General features: G+C 33.6%; 1 protein-coding gene across 1 annotated transcript; it reads left to right on the top strand.

The window, feature by feature from the left end:
- Positions 1-3,524: 3,524 nt before the first annotated feature.
- Positions 3,525-13,529, top strand: LOC124359006 (peroxiredoxin-1). Its single transcript, XM_046811335.1, has 5 exons — positions 3,525-3,879; positions 5,020-5,137; positions 6,439-6,678; positions 9,053-9,218; positions 11,276-13,529. Exons 1-5 carry the CDS (start codon positions 3,699-3,701, stop codon positions 11,342-11,344), a joined length of 774 nt encoding a protein of 257 aa, XP_046667291.1. The 5' UTR covers positions 3,525-3,698; the 3' UTR covers positions 11,345-13,529.
- Positions 13,530-15,350: the final 1,821 nt, after the last annotated feature.

Raw genomic sequence — 15,350 nt, 5'->3', positions numbered from 1 at the left:
TTCTGTCATGGAGTCTGTTACGTCAGTTCGTCTTCAAGGAATTGTACGAACAGAGAAACAGGGTGATTATTACTGTATATTTATAGTATTTTTGTTTCGATTTTATCATGTCATTCCACTATATTTTATATTCTTTGCTTTATGTCAAATTGTACGAGTATAAACGAAATGACTATAAATATAGGACATTTTTAAACTTTTCATTTTTTAGGGAACGTTTTGAGAAATAACAATGTTTCGTGTACATTTTGTGCTAATGGTAATAATGATGTTATTATGAAGTTCATGATCTAAAGTCAAATTTTATGTATAAAATTAATGAAAATTTGAAAATGTATACACATTTAAATAATTCATATTATACGTTATCCATATTAAATATTTTTAATCTTCATAAACATTGTAATAGTTCTTTTCATTACGCAAATAGTGGTGTTAACCCTTAGCGCTCCAATGGATTTCATAGAATGATTTTATAGAATGTCCCAGCACTCCAGTGGCCTGCAATTGCAGGCCAGCGCCATACTCAAACTAGCTCCGGCGGCATAAATAATTTTTTCGTCCTTGCGCTCCAATGGCCTGCAATACAGGTAGATACTAATTTGCTTGAACGCTCCAATGGCCTGCATTGCAGGCAGCACGTATTGTGTCATATTTCATTTCTATGATTTTTTGTAGTGTATCTATACGGTACCAAATCAAGTTTTCAGAATTATAAATAACCAGTGAATAAAATGCAATATTTTCAATAACCAGTAATAAATTTTTTAGTTGAATTAAATGCAATTCTTTATATCACGTTTGTAAGCGAATTGCATATCATGTTTAGGTCAACCTTTTTTTAGACTTGCTGACTGATATTGTTATCTCTATGTCAGACATTGAAAGGGGAGATGACGCAACATCTCGATTGTCCTACAGCTCGATTCTAGACCTCCTGTTTCTCAACCTATTAGACAATTGACTTACAGAAAAAAACTTATCGATTTACTCGTAGGTGACATAAGAAATCCAAAAAAAAGAGGACGACCGTCAGTGCAAGAAGACGAAGAGGGTCGTTTAAACGGGAAGCTACACATACCAGAACTTCTTCCACCAAGAAAGAATAAAGACTGTGCTGTGTGTAGTAAGAGAAGTGGTGAGAGGAAACGTACAAGAATGCACTGTGACACTTGCATGAACAAACCAGGATTACATGCTGGTAACTGTTTTAGATTATACCACACAGCGAAAAGGTTAAGATTGGGACAAGTCAGGCATATAAATGTATTGAAAGAAAGGGGTTTCATTATATAGCTAATAAGGTTAAACCAAGAATAATATATGTTACACTTTCCTTGTAGATCTTCTGCACTCAAGTAATTACAAAACGAGTGCACTTAAATCTGCACAATCTTGAGAATAATTAAAAAACATTTTATCAATGATAAACATCTATGTATATGAGATATAAGAGTCTTTATTACAGCATATTACAGCAGTGTTCCTCATTGCTGAGCTATGCAAATTTCAAGATAAAATTTCAAGCAAATTTCAAGATATGTCTAGTATAGTAAAACAGAGGTCAGCATATTTTTTTTAACAATCCTAAGACCATTTATGTTTTGGTAATACATATTGATAGCTGTGTGCAGCCCCGAACTCAGACTGGTTTTTTCGGAAAATTTTAACAGGGCCATCAGAGGGCCAGGGCCATGTTCAGCCACACGTCTATTTGAAGGGACCGCTTCAACGGACGAGATAACTCAATATTTTAGCTGTTATTTGTAATATAGCTTTTAGCCTAAATTTGTAAAATCGTTCATTACAATTTCGAAGAAACTGTGACTATTACTTTTACATTCATTACTATCACGTTCAAACCCTGTGCAGTAAATGCCTGTATTAATTATTATTAACAAAATAATATGTTGTCACTGTGACAAGGGTGAAGCGGTGTGAAGTAGGCGCAGTTGCGGGACATGACGGGGCCCAGCCGAATCTCTTTTTCTAGGCCTACCAAAGCTGAGTGCGACCCTGGTTGTGGGAGAACAGTTTTTGTTGAATCTCGCCGGATTTTTATTTTGATGTTCGAATGAACATAATGTTTAAACACCATAACATAATAGTGTGACACCATTCACACTATTATCTTATCGAAATTTAAGTTGTTCCTTGACGCAGAGATGTAGGTTTTTTTTATTTTACGAGGTATTATGCCTTTCTGTAAATCTTTACGTGGTCAAACAAATCATTATTGACTTTTAGACGATTACTCGAATAATTTTTAGTATTTCAGTGGAATTTCTTTGAGTCTTTAAAATGAAATTCAACGTGGATTGCTGCATATTTGTATGAGATTAGGCCAAGCCGACACTAATATTTTTTGGAAGATTGGATTTCATCGTGGGGTTTTGTGACATCAGCGCTTATACTACTTGTTTCAGACGAATTAAAAAGTCATTTTATTATTCGCACGATTTAAGCGACATTTGTTTTAAATAGTTTCTTCAGGCCTGTTTGTTTGGCAATATTTTAGCCTCAAGGACAATAAAAGGCGTTTTTCCAATTCTGTAATGTTCTCTTTAAAGGAAAACAACTTATTATGTGGGGTATCAATTTTCTTCGTAAGGTCAATTGTAAAATAGTTAAAATAACACTGTTGCGAAACCTTCAATTTGTGAAATCAATTAGTTTATTAGTTTGCAATGTTCACACTCACAATCGGAGCGATGGCCGGTATTACCATTTAAGATTTATCTTAGCGGCCAAACGTTTTTATTTTGTGGATAACTTGGTAAAGTCTTTACAATGCCATGTCTCGCAAACGCTATCGTGATATATTATTTAATGTCTCCTTGTTCCATTGAGGATCTTATGAATTATACCCAAATACTGGAGGAATAACCCGTTAACAATATCTTTGAAATTACAATTTTCGATGTCTTAATCATTTTTGTGATCACACACTTCATAATTTTGATATACAGCATTATATCCCGAAATGTCCAAAATCCTGTTATCGTTTCAGTATTACCTGATATCACTGTTATTCAAGCAGTTTTTCATTCGTCAACGAATGATGGTCTGTCGCAGTTTTGACACATTCATGATGAAACCTCTCTGAATGAGTCTAGTCTGAGCACATTCGGGATCACGCCTTCTGGAATTTGATGTGTTATCTCGAAGGAAGTTTTTCATTCTTACCATAACTTCGAGGCAAATCTGGTGAAGTCAAATATATAATATAATACTCAAGACCATACAATAACAATTCTTAAAATTTTTGGGCAATCGTTCTTCCTATACTTAGTGAATGAAAAAGATCGTTTTTTGTCTCTTAAAATTGTTCATAGAATTTTTTAATACTACTATTATAGCTAGTCACTGTTGTTACACAGTAGTTTAAAGACGAATGTTTAGAATCAATATTTGAGGTGGTAAATTCAGTGTATAACAATTTTTTTCTAAGCTCGCCAACAAATCATGTGTTTTTATTCTTCTATGGGTGTTGTTTACGTGTACTAAGCCTGTTGAACGACGAACACTCAAAAGCAAAACGTAAACACTCCATTTTTTCACTCTGTCATTAGAGATTAGAGTACGTGTTGTGTGGGGAGGGAGTTGTGAGTGGGTCGTAAGGGGTTGCAGCCGGGTTCCGAATCCAGATTACAGTTAGGAAGAAGTTATTTGTTGACGTGGTAGTTGCTTAGTTCAAAATGCGCCATCAAAATTACTTTCTAAATATTATGAATTTTAATATCGTATTTTTACTAATATGCTTATTGTCTATACATGGGTTAGAAGAAGATAGTTGTTACTCCTACGCAGGTGGAAACATCTACCCCCATGGAGTTGGAAGTAGTGTTGACCACAAACTTCAGTTTACAAAAGCAGTTAGTAAGTATTTTACAAGATCACCTAATATTTTGGAAAATATGGGGTTTAGAAATATTGATCTTAAACCACCTTAAATAATTTCCGACTAAGTAAACTGTCATTATTACCACAAACTTTAGCGAGGAAAGTATTTAAAAATATCCTACATGAAAATAAAACTGAATTTAACCTAACTCACTTAAAATTAACGAACTACCCGGCCGGGAGGGAATCATGTTCTGGGTGGGGGATAACTAATAAGTTGTTACAGTACTGTAATTAAATTGAAACTCACCTAACCTAACTACCTGTCAGACCTGCCCAAGGGCTAACAGGCCTATACAAAAATATTATTGTAATTTAACTGTTGTTATTTGAGGTAAATTAACTTACCAAACCTTTGACAATCGGATCTACCTAACTGCCGTAACTTTAGCCATAAATGATTTATTTCACATTTCCTTACTCCAAACGTTCTCTTTCTACGGCTGCAGAATAATAAGTGCCCAACACTTCAAAGGAATATTTATTAATTAGAATGATTTGTATAATATAATGTATTAACGTAATTTAAGTTGACCAGAAATAGCTCAGAATTACCACGGACTTTATTTAAATAATTATGTTAAACACTGTTAATAAACCATATGTTGTACAAATTTTTGTATTATAATAAATGAATATTAATAATATGTTAATGTTTTTCTTTATCAAAATAACTTAATGCAGATTGACATGAATTCCATTTTCCTTGACAAATGCTACAATCCATCCTTAATGTTGTCGAAGGCTGACATTATAGTCTTTTTATATATGAATCTAGACTATTCATGGCTGAGCAACCCGTTATGAAATCAGTAACTTACACCTTAAAAGTTGTGTTTGACTGGACTGGAATTAGGAATGAAATACTGTCAAGAATGTCACTCACAAACACTGTAGCAAAAATTGTAGTCAGTTTATAGTATCTGAAATTTACTTTTAAATTCTATCTATAAGCAATTTTTATAATCTCATTAAAAAATTGTAATATAATTTAACATATCATAAAATTTCATTGAAGATAAATGGAAAGAGTAGTAATGTGTGTACATACATGAGTATAATAAATTAATTTGTTCTCAATATTTAGTGTGCTAATATTCAATTGTAATATTTCAGTTTCAAGGCCAGCCCCAGCATGGGAGGGGACTGCGGTTGTTAATGGAGAATTGACAGCTCTGAAACTTTCAGATTATGTGGGGAAATACTTGGTATTCTTTTTCTATCCTTTGGACTTGTAAGTATCAGCTTTTATAGACTTGGCTAATATCGAAGAATTTCTTAATCAACACAATTTGTTACTGAACTAAAAAAAATCTAATTTCATAAGATTCTCATCAAAACAAAACAGGCAAAATTTGGAAATATCTATACCAATTGGCGATAGTTACATAGATCAGGAAAATGTTTTAAAACTTCTGGGACAATCATAGATGAAAACCTGACTTGTAACCAACACGTGGGATGTGTACTAAACAAGATTTCATCAGGGATTTATTCATTGTGGCGCATTTAGGAATTGTGTGATTTGGATGCTCTGATAAAAGTCTACTTTGCGTTGATTCATTTACAACTAGCAATACGAAATAAGTATATACGGTGCAACACCCAAGCAAAATCTAGATAAAATATTGATAAAACAAACAAAAAACAGTAAGAAACATGCTAAACTTGAATAGATTAGACTTGGTGAACTTAAGATCCCTACCATTTATAGTTTAAATATAATGAAGTAATAAAATTTGTAACAAAAAAATCCAATGAATCACTAAAATTTACACATATTTACAGTACATGTAACAAAATGACAACTGATAGGTGCAATCTGAGATTATATGAAATGAAAACAAGCTTTATTGGAAAAAAATACTATAATCAGCCACATAATATAACTGTCAGGAAAAGATTTGAAAGTGCAGTAAAAGATTACCTTACCAATAAGGCATTATACTCCATTCAAGGATTTTTTTGACCCCAGATGACTATTTTATATTATCGTTCAAGTTAGCTAATGAAATTATATTTAAAAAGATGTGTAAATTTTAAATTTTGACGTTATTTTTTAAGATATACTAGTGTGGTGATGACGCTATTCATATACATCTTGAAAAATGTGTATTAATGGAATAAAGATTATTCTCTCTCTCTCTCTCTCTCTCTTCTTTTCGACATTTTTACGATGATGCTAGTTTTAAAATTTATGGTGCATAAAGTTTTAGGCATGCAATCAATGTTCTTTTTCTCATACAGTTTTTTATTAATGGTTCTTCACACAAGACTGAGACATACTTACAAACAAATTTGACATGAGATTCTTCTCAAATATAGGATGTGATGTTTGGATTGAATGTCATTTTATGTAAATATGAAACTTGCAGATACATAGTTTAAAACTTAAATATTATACACTGCTGGTTCAGATTAAAGAAAAAAGCTAAATCAAATATCGATATTGGATTGTAAAATAATTTGCATAAGTTTTCAATGTATCCTAGTTATTTCCAAATTGTAACAATATATTTTTCAACTTGTTTCTAGTACATTTGTTTGTCCCACCGAGATTCTGGCATTCAATGATCGTATTGAGGAGTTCCGCAAGATAAACACGGAGGTGGTTGGTTGCTCTGTGGACTCTCACTTTACCCACCTGGCGTGGATGAACACGCCCAGGAAGGAGGGAGGTCTGGGTTCACTAAAGATACCCCTGTTGTCTGATCTCACTCACAGAATAGCCAAGGACTATGGAGTCTACTTAGAGGACCTGGGACACACGCTCAGGTAATAACGGTTTTATCTCATCTTTCACCCACAATAGCCAAGGACTAATATGGAGCTTCTTTGGTAGACATATTCAGGTGAGATTTATTTAATCTCATTGTTTATCCACAAGATAGGCAAGGACTAATATGGAGTGTCCTTGACACACACACACACGCGCGCACGCGCACTCCCACACGCACACGCACTCCCACACGCACACACACACGGCACGCACGCGCGCGCACACACACACACACACAGTTCATGTTCATCAGACTAGAAACTTATAATTAATTATTCATGCTGCCTGGTACTTTGCTCTAAATTGTCCATTTTTTATTGCATTTTCATTCACTTCCAGACAATAAAAATACTATCAGTAAGATAACAGGACTGTAGCAAGTAACCTGTGTAATATTAAAACGTGGTTTACAATACATCAGGTACTGTAATGGTACAAATAACTATAGCATTATGAATAGATCACCCTTGCCTCAGTCGTAAATGATAAAATAATAATAAAAGAATCATGGCGTGGTTACCATATGAGAGTAAATTGATAGTGACGTGCTAGCTTTTGATTGCATTTTTAAGATGTAGAACATTACTTAGATTAGTTTTAGTAAAAGTCAAGGCCTCTTTGATATCTCCTCTCTCACCTCACATGCCTTAGAAATTTCTGAAATCAACCACCGAAAATACAGTATAATATAAATTATATATATGTATATAAATTCATGTTTGTTTGTATATCCTTTATAGACTCAGAAACTATTTGACCGATCATTATAAAAATTTGTAAATACAGTAGAACACCTCATATCCGGCCACCACGGGACCAAGCCCCTGGCCGGATAACGATTCGGCCGGATAAACCAACCTACAGTACACAGCACTTGACGAAACAAAACAATTGTACTGTACTGTACTAACCGCACTGGAAATAATCAACGAACTGTTTACAGGTTAAACCTATTAGCTCAACTGAGGACAACACAGGAAAATGTAAACAAATGGATACACCAAAATAACGCAAGAGTCGTGGGAGACTAGTGCGTGCAACTGCGCGTCTGCAAGCCGTGGTAAATAAATTTCGATATTGGCTTCCGGGAAGTGGCCGGATAAACCGAGGTGCGGTAAAACCGAGGCCGGATATGAGGGGTTCTACTGTATGTATTTTTCCACACAGAAGGTTGACATGTTATGCCCATTGATGTAACTCACCACCAGGCGTGGCTTCAAAATATAAACGTTATCAAAGTGCCTCCACATTATAAGTTGCAATTACGAGACAGTTACGTATATTGTAAATCACCAAACACAAGGTGCTAAGTTTTGATGTATATTTGTCTTTAAAATAAATTTCTGGTTGAACTTATAAAGCTTTGAGTGTTAGACCACTTTGTAATAAAGTACATGTACGTGTACAATGGCTAAAACATACACTTTTGATAGATTTTCTTGATCGTGGCAACAAGGCAAACTACATTGGCATTGGAAATATAATTCACTTGAACCAGAAGAGCTCATACATGGGAAAAGCTTACAAAAAGCGTACGAAACCGTGGGAAACAGTTAGTTCTATAATATAACAAAGTGTAGTATAGATGTATAGTATGTTCTTAGAATGTACTTACGAGGCAGGGTACAAGTTAAAAAATATGTTCCAGATAATATTGCTATACCAAGACTATGAGTTTGTTTGGAATGTACAGTGTGACCAAAGGCTTCCTCTATATTATATCACTATGTATTGATTGCTAGTGACATCTGTGGTATCTTCTGAGTCACTCGTAACACTTTCTGCCATTAGATGAATTTATCATTCCATGATATGCATAGAAATCACATATTGACACGCAAAACAGGTATTACTTCACTCAGGTTTTTGTTTCTATGCTATTGAAAAGAAAGGTTTATTGCATACTAAATTAAATATCCTTGTTATTACACTATGGTTTATGACTTAATATAGTCATTAAAACAAGTAACAGTATTAAATAAAATAAATGTATAATAATGTTATGATTAGTAACGCAACAACACTTAAAGGCTGTGATTCCATTACATCTTTAATATTTCTCAACATCAAACACCTCCTCTGCACTGGCGTTCTCTAGCTCTAAAATTAAATCACTAATAAAAGTTTCTTCTTTTTCTAATTTAACGTTAATTTAACACTGAAACCCATGGATACCCATGGAGGTCTCTCTATCAAAGTGGCTTTTATTTATAGCTGCCACTATTGTCTGCTGCAAATGTCCTCGTGCGCAAGAGCTTGTACGGTCTAACCACAACTTCAAGATCGTGCGTGCATGAATACCACTTATGACATCTCATTCAGTTTTAGGCTTGTAATGTTTCTAAACAGCTAACCAATAATTTCCAACAGGGGCTTGTTCATAATCGACACGAAGGGTATACTGCGGCAGATCACCATGAACGATCTGCCTGTGGGTCGGAGTGTAGACGAGACTCTGCGACTAGTACAGGCCTTCCAGTACACGGACATGCACGGAGAGGTCTGCCCTGCAGGCTGGAAACCTGGTCAGGATACGGTAAGTTGTTTGAACTCATTTGTAAATAATACCAATTCAAACCATAAACAAAACAGGATATTAACATCTTCAGTGCCATTGGCATCATAACTGCACATGCTGATAACTTCAAGGTTATATGACATACATGTCTTTGCGTATGCTGTGGAATGTTTTACTATTTAATATCATATCTTATTCATTGCTACAAAATTGTTAATTTAGAGTGTCAGGATACCTTTTTTTATAGACAAGAAGCTTATAAATTGCACTTAATCCTATAAGAACCTTAGCGCTGCTTCCTGAGTGACAGGATATTCAGGGTAGGGGGTTGGGGCCGCCTCCTATCGAGATCCATGAGGAAATATTAGGGCACTAATCTCACAGTCATGTCTCCCCAGAAGAAGGGGAGGCCAGGTCTGAACCAGCCTCTCCAAAGCAGGCAGGGGTGTCACACCTTTGTTGAGACCGGCAAGAACCTGTGATAGTTAGGAAACAAACTCCAACAGTCATCTCCCGCAGTAGGCTAGACCTATCGAGAATTACCCTTGTGCCCCAGAACCTCGATATTTGCGGTTAGTGATGTGCTGCTCCTGGACATCCGTAAGGTTGCCCAGATTTAAGTGACACATCGGTATTTGCTGTGCCCATTGGTAGGTTCAACTGGAAGGTATAAACCAGCCAGAAGTGATCCCTGCTGGGTCTGCCGGGTAAGAATACCATATTACTACATTAGTCCTCAAAAGCATTGCAGTTTTTTTTTTTTCATTCAACTGATTCGCATGGCTGTCACCTTCTCAGATGTTTCACTCAGTGCTGAGTGGGAGATCAATGAATCGGTGCATTCATTTATCCTAATAATACAGTACGGTAAAACAAACTCTCTGAATAGTGGCATGAATTGTTTGTCACCAGCGTTGTTTGTACCGATGATGCTACAGCAGCATAAAACATTATTTTATTTAGCAATTATCCAAGTATACTATAAACAATCCATGCAAAATTGTTCTGATTGTTTATATTATTAGGTTAGTAGGAAGCATGACATCACCTATTAACCCTATTATATCCAACAGGCAAAAAGGACAGAACAAGCCTACTTGTTTAATATTTTGTATTATTCCTTAATGTGACCATTGTAGGTTTTTTTACCCAAGTACCGATACCAATATGAGGAGCTAAATCCAAAAATAACAATTTTGAGAAATCGCAAAAAAAACTGTTTTGGCCGCTTACTCACAGTACGGAATAAAAGTAACGACTTGTTAATTTGAAAAACAATCATAGAACTCTAATCAATATATATTAGCAAAACTTGCACTGTGTGCTTGTAAATTAGAAAATAAATTCAAACCTATGTGCCAAGTTTGGTTTCTTTAACTTAACTAATTTTGGAGACAAAATGGATACTGGCAGCTAAACGAGACGTTTCTTGACCTATCTTTATGTTACTTTTTTTTAATGATGAATACTATCACACACACAGAAGTTTGTAACACCCTTTTGTGAACACCCTGTATATTTGTTTCATTTTTGAAGAACAAAACTAAATAAACAGTTATTTACTGAACAAATTAATTTGTTATTGACGATGGGAGGTTTGAAAGGGCAACAGGGTTTCGAACATGTGTCATTGTTATAGGCTATAAAAGGTATAACACAACGTTTCGAGGATTGGAATCTATCATCTTCGTCAGGTGGGGAAGGTATTAATACATACAAAAATAAAGAACAGAATGAATTCTTCTTAGTATCCCACTGTAGCCTGTGCTAGTGTGATGTGCGATTGTGATCCTCGTACTTGTGATTTGTGCTCGGGACTTGCATCCTGTGCAGTGACAACGCCTGGACTGGACTCCAAGCAGCTTTCAGATATGTTTGAACCCTTTTCTTTCCCTTCCTTCTGTCCTTTATTTTTGTATGTATTAATACCTCCCCCACCTGACGAAGAGGATAGATTCCAATCCTCAAAACGTTGTGTTATAGCTTTTATAACCTATAACGATGGCAAATGTCCGAAATCAATTATATTTACTGCCGTTATTTATTAGTATTTAATTCACATACACATTTTACAGATAATACCTGATCCTGAGAAGAAAAAAGAGTTCTTCAAGAAGCAGGTGAGACAAAACTCTGAACTCTAAATACCAGAGTCACGACAGGAACCAAACATCACTCAAACAATTCAACATCACATTTTTAAGCAACTGTTAAGACTGATTCTGTTTCTTTCTATTATGTAGTCTTACTCTGACAGGGTTCTAATAAATCAGTATGTGTATTTTTATAATTGGTGTATGTAGTCTTAGTTCTTCGTAGTTTTCCATTAATAACACCAGAATTATTCTACATTGAGTTGTTATTTTTTTAAATGACTGTGATTGGTTAATTTATAATAATCCTAACTTAAAGTTATGTGAGAATATATGGAAATAAAATCACTTTTATGGACTAAAAAAATGACAGTTAAGAAAAAATAATTAGTGGTTCTGACTTTCCAGAACATAAACTCCAGAGTGTTTTTAATTTAATACAAATAAAGTTTTATTCGTTAATTATCATTATTTATTGTTGTGTATAGTACAGCAGGGAAAAAGTATTTAATATACTTTTATTTCCCTCTAAAACTGGTTTTATATATTTAATAATTTATTCTCACCAATCAGTTTTGTTATGTATTTGATCACCAATACTTATCTGTTATCAAGGTGTTTTTTTTTTAGTAAAGATGTGGTTTTTAATGACACAAAACAAGGATAAGGTGAAATATTGGATGTATTCGTATTAGTGTAATGGGATTCACTCGTACATTGTTATGCATCATCTTTTATGGAATTTTGTTATTTACGTAGTTGTTGCCTATTATTGTCTATTCTGATGTGCTGTATTGTAGTAATGGATCAATGCCTGTTAAATGCCATCAAACAAAGAAAGCTATTTTATTGTGATCATGTATTATGTTCACTTTCCACATGTGCAATAAAGTTCTACGTGTCCTACATTCTACATTCCATGGAGTGGTTATATTGTAATAGGACTGTTCTTAAATTGAGTGGCTTAACTCATTAATGTTTTAGCCTAACATAACTATCAATTTGAAAATAATGTTTGTTTTTAATAAAATTGTATAAAATGTCAAATAAGATTATATTGTAATAATTGCTTAATTAGTTTAAGTAGTTAAAATTAGAGAGAGTTAATAGTAAATTATTTTGTGGACATATTTTATAAATTACAATTTAGATTTTTCTATGTACAGTTTAATTTGCAAAAGACTGCCATTGTTTTTTCAATTCTTTAATAACAATATATATAGAGTGTTCCGTAACTCTCTGGACAAAGGTATACCACGTTATTGCTCAGGTCAAGACAAACATCACAATATGAACATGGGTCTCTGATGCTTAGTTTCCCATCTGTCTGTCTGTATGCGTTTTTTATTAAAAAATTAATATCTTAAAAACTAATAAGTTCGATTATACCAAATTCGGTTCAAATGTTTATGATAACAAGGCCAATTACCGAAAAAATTATCATGAAATTTTCTTTACTATTTTCAAAATGGCTGCTATTCAACCTTTTAAACTTGAATATCTTAAAAACTAGCAGTTTTTCCTCAAGAGTTACATGAATAACAGTTTTTAGAGGATATTATCACAAATCTAATGACACCAAAATTATTTAAATTGAATAATGAATAACTTATTTAGAGCAGATTTACTGTGACAAGACATGGCCCACATTGAGGTTCTCAGCGAATAGCCAATGATACAAAAACTAAATAAACAGCAGCTCTCAATGTGGGCCATGTTTTGTCACAGTAAATCAACAAAAACAACTAGCCGAATTGGTCCAGTTGTTTTTCAATACTTTTGCTACACAAAACATTCAGTGATTTATTTTTATTTATAAGATTAAATTCTTTCATACAAAGACATAATTTTTTATCATAAAATACTAGTTCAGGTGTAATAAACTAATGCATTTCCTCTGTACTTAATCAATTCAAGAATCTTTATTTTCATTTAAAATGTATTGGCATAATTGTATGTTGTAATGTATATTGTATGTGATAATTGTCATTGTCAATATTCAGAAAACAGACTTACCAAAGTTACATAAATTACAAAGTACAAATATTTATTTTCAAAATGTATCAAATTATTGGAATCAAACTCCAATATCTGTGTTTTAAAAGGAAACTATAAAACCTCTTTTGTAAGGATGTCACTGTCAATTAGATTAAAGGGTAATTTGGAATTTATAACATAATTTATCTGTGATTTTATACATAATTTAATTTTAAATAAAAACAAAATTTCTTATTCATGAGTGATAAACTTTGTTTTATTCACCTGTTTGCTGATCCTCCTGTCTGCGAAATCAGTTATCTCTCTAAATTCTGTAATGTGAATGTTTAATTTAGCTCAAGTTCATCTTACTCTTAGTGCAGCATCTGGAATCTGATGCAGCCATAGACTTGATTCCTGAATCAGGAGTCATGTTCGTCTGAAGAGATCCAAAAAAGACTGCAACGATGAAGTTCATGATGAATTTTTTACGTGCTGACATCAGAAATGCCTAGACTACAAAATATAGTGTAATCTAGGTAAAGATAGTGATGGGAGAATCAAATAGTATTCGAATACAGCCCGGGTATTCACATATTGGAATACCTCAAATTGAATTTAAATACTTTTGAAATGTATTAAATTCTCTGGAAAAATCGAATTCAAACCTATAGTATTCATTCGTTTGGACTAATAGTATTCAAATGCTGTGTTCGTATTCATATACAAGTATTCATTGAAGGATTTAGTTTAATATATAAATGTATGGAAATGTATATATGTATATGTTATGTATATATATATATATATATATATATATATATATATCTGAACTATGAAAAAAAGGGGAGATTCACAAATCGGAATAAGCAATTAAAATTTTCAACCGGCAATATATATTTGTACAAATTATCAATCAATAAATACATTTGTAAACAATAAAGACAATAATATATATATATATATATATATCTGGACTATGAAAATAATAATTATTAGGGGAGATTCATAATTTGGAATAAGTAATTTAAAATTTTTCAAATGATAATATGTATAATTGTACAAATTATCAATTAATAAATACATTATGTAAACAATAAAAACAAAAATTAATGTTTATTTCATGTTGCTGTGTAAAAACAAAATACGATTAAGGTGTTTGGCTTCAGCATATTTCTAAGACCATTGGTGACAAAACCTGCAGTAGAAAAGAAAAGAATCTATCAGACGGGCCTGAAGTAGCAAGTAAACAAATTTTTTCTGGAGTTCATAAATCATGGGTATGACATGTTTGCAGGAGACACAAAAAGGCAAAGGATTTTCTCACCTTTTTAGCAGAGCAATTCCAAATAACCAAGAAACAATGGATTACGGGAAGGAAGTAAGACAAGTCTAGACTTGTCTGTTAGAACAAGTATTTGAATACAAGGGTGTTTTTGAATACACTGTACACTATACATTCGATTCTGCCAGGTGAAGAGATGTTCTCATTGTCTCATCAGGTGCACAACAATGTTCTAGGCACAATCTCTAAGAGGAAGTGACGTTCCAGATGCTGAACTATAGTAGACCGTTTACAAAAAGACTGTGGGTGATTTGAGTTCACGCAGGGTGGGGTAAATACCCCTCCGACGCTGTGATGCCACCCTCTCCCAGTATCCCCACCACTGCTCGGCATTCGCTGATTCTGATTGATCCGGCTCAGTCGTTCTTGTTCACTGCTGCGATTCGTTCAGTTGAACCGATCATTACAGAGTTACTGAGCCTTCCCGCTAGAGCGTGTAATACCGGTCATCATGTTGATCAAACCAAATTAAAAAATGGATCCGCTTGTAAAAAAGTGTTCGAATAGAGGAAGAAACAGCATATCGTACAGTGAATGGATAGATATATAACAATAAATGTATTGTTTCAGGAATCTAGTAAATGTAAATATATCTATTCAAACTTATTAAAAAATGTAATTGTAAGTTACCAGATACATTACTAAGTATTTTAAATGTAAATACTTATAATCAATGGACTTGGTTGATTGATATGCCTTTGCAGTACTAGCTGTTACCCTCGGCTTCGCACGCAA

This window comes from Homalodisca vitripennis, chromosome 4, assembly GCF_021130785.1.
Source record: "Homalodisca vitripennis isolate AUS2020 chromosome 4, UT_GWSS_2.1, whole genome shotgun sequence".
Lineage (NCBI taxonomy): Eukaryota > Metazoa > Arthropoda > Insecta > Hemiptera > Cicadellidae > Homalodisca > Homalodisca vitripennis.
Note: the sequence above shows the minus strand (reverse complement) of the source record. Positions and strands in the feature narration are given on the sequence as shown.

Bases quoted from the DNA above. Each gene is read 5' to 3' on its own strand.
- LOC124359006 (XM_046811335.1), top strand. From the start codon at position 3,699: ATGCGCCATCAAAATTACTTTCTAAATATTATGAATTTTAATATCGTA. The intron at 3,880-5,019 runs GTAAGTATTTTA...GTAATATTTCAG, and splicing joins TCAGTTTACAAAAGCAGTTA to TTTCAAGGCCAGCCCCAGCA. The intron at 5,138-6,438 runs GTAAGTATCAGC...ACTTGTTTCTAG, and splicing joins TTTTTCTATCCTTTGGACTT to TACATTTGTTTGTCCCACCG.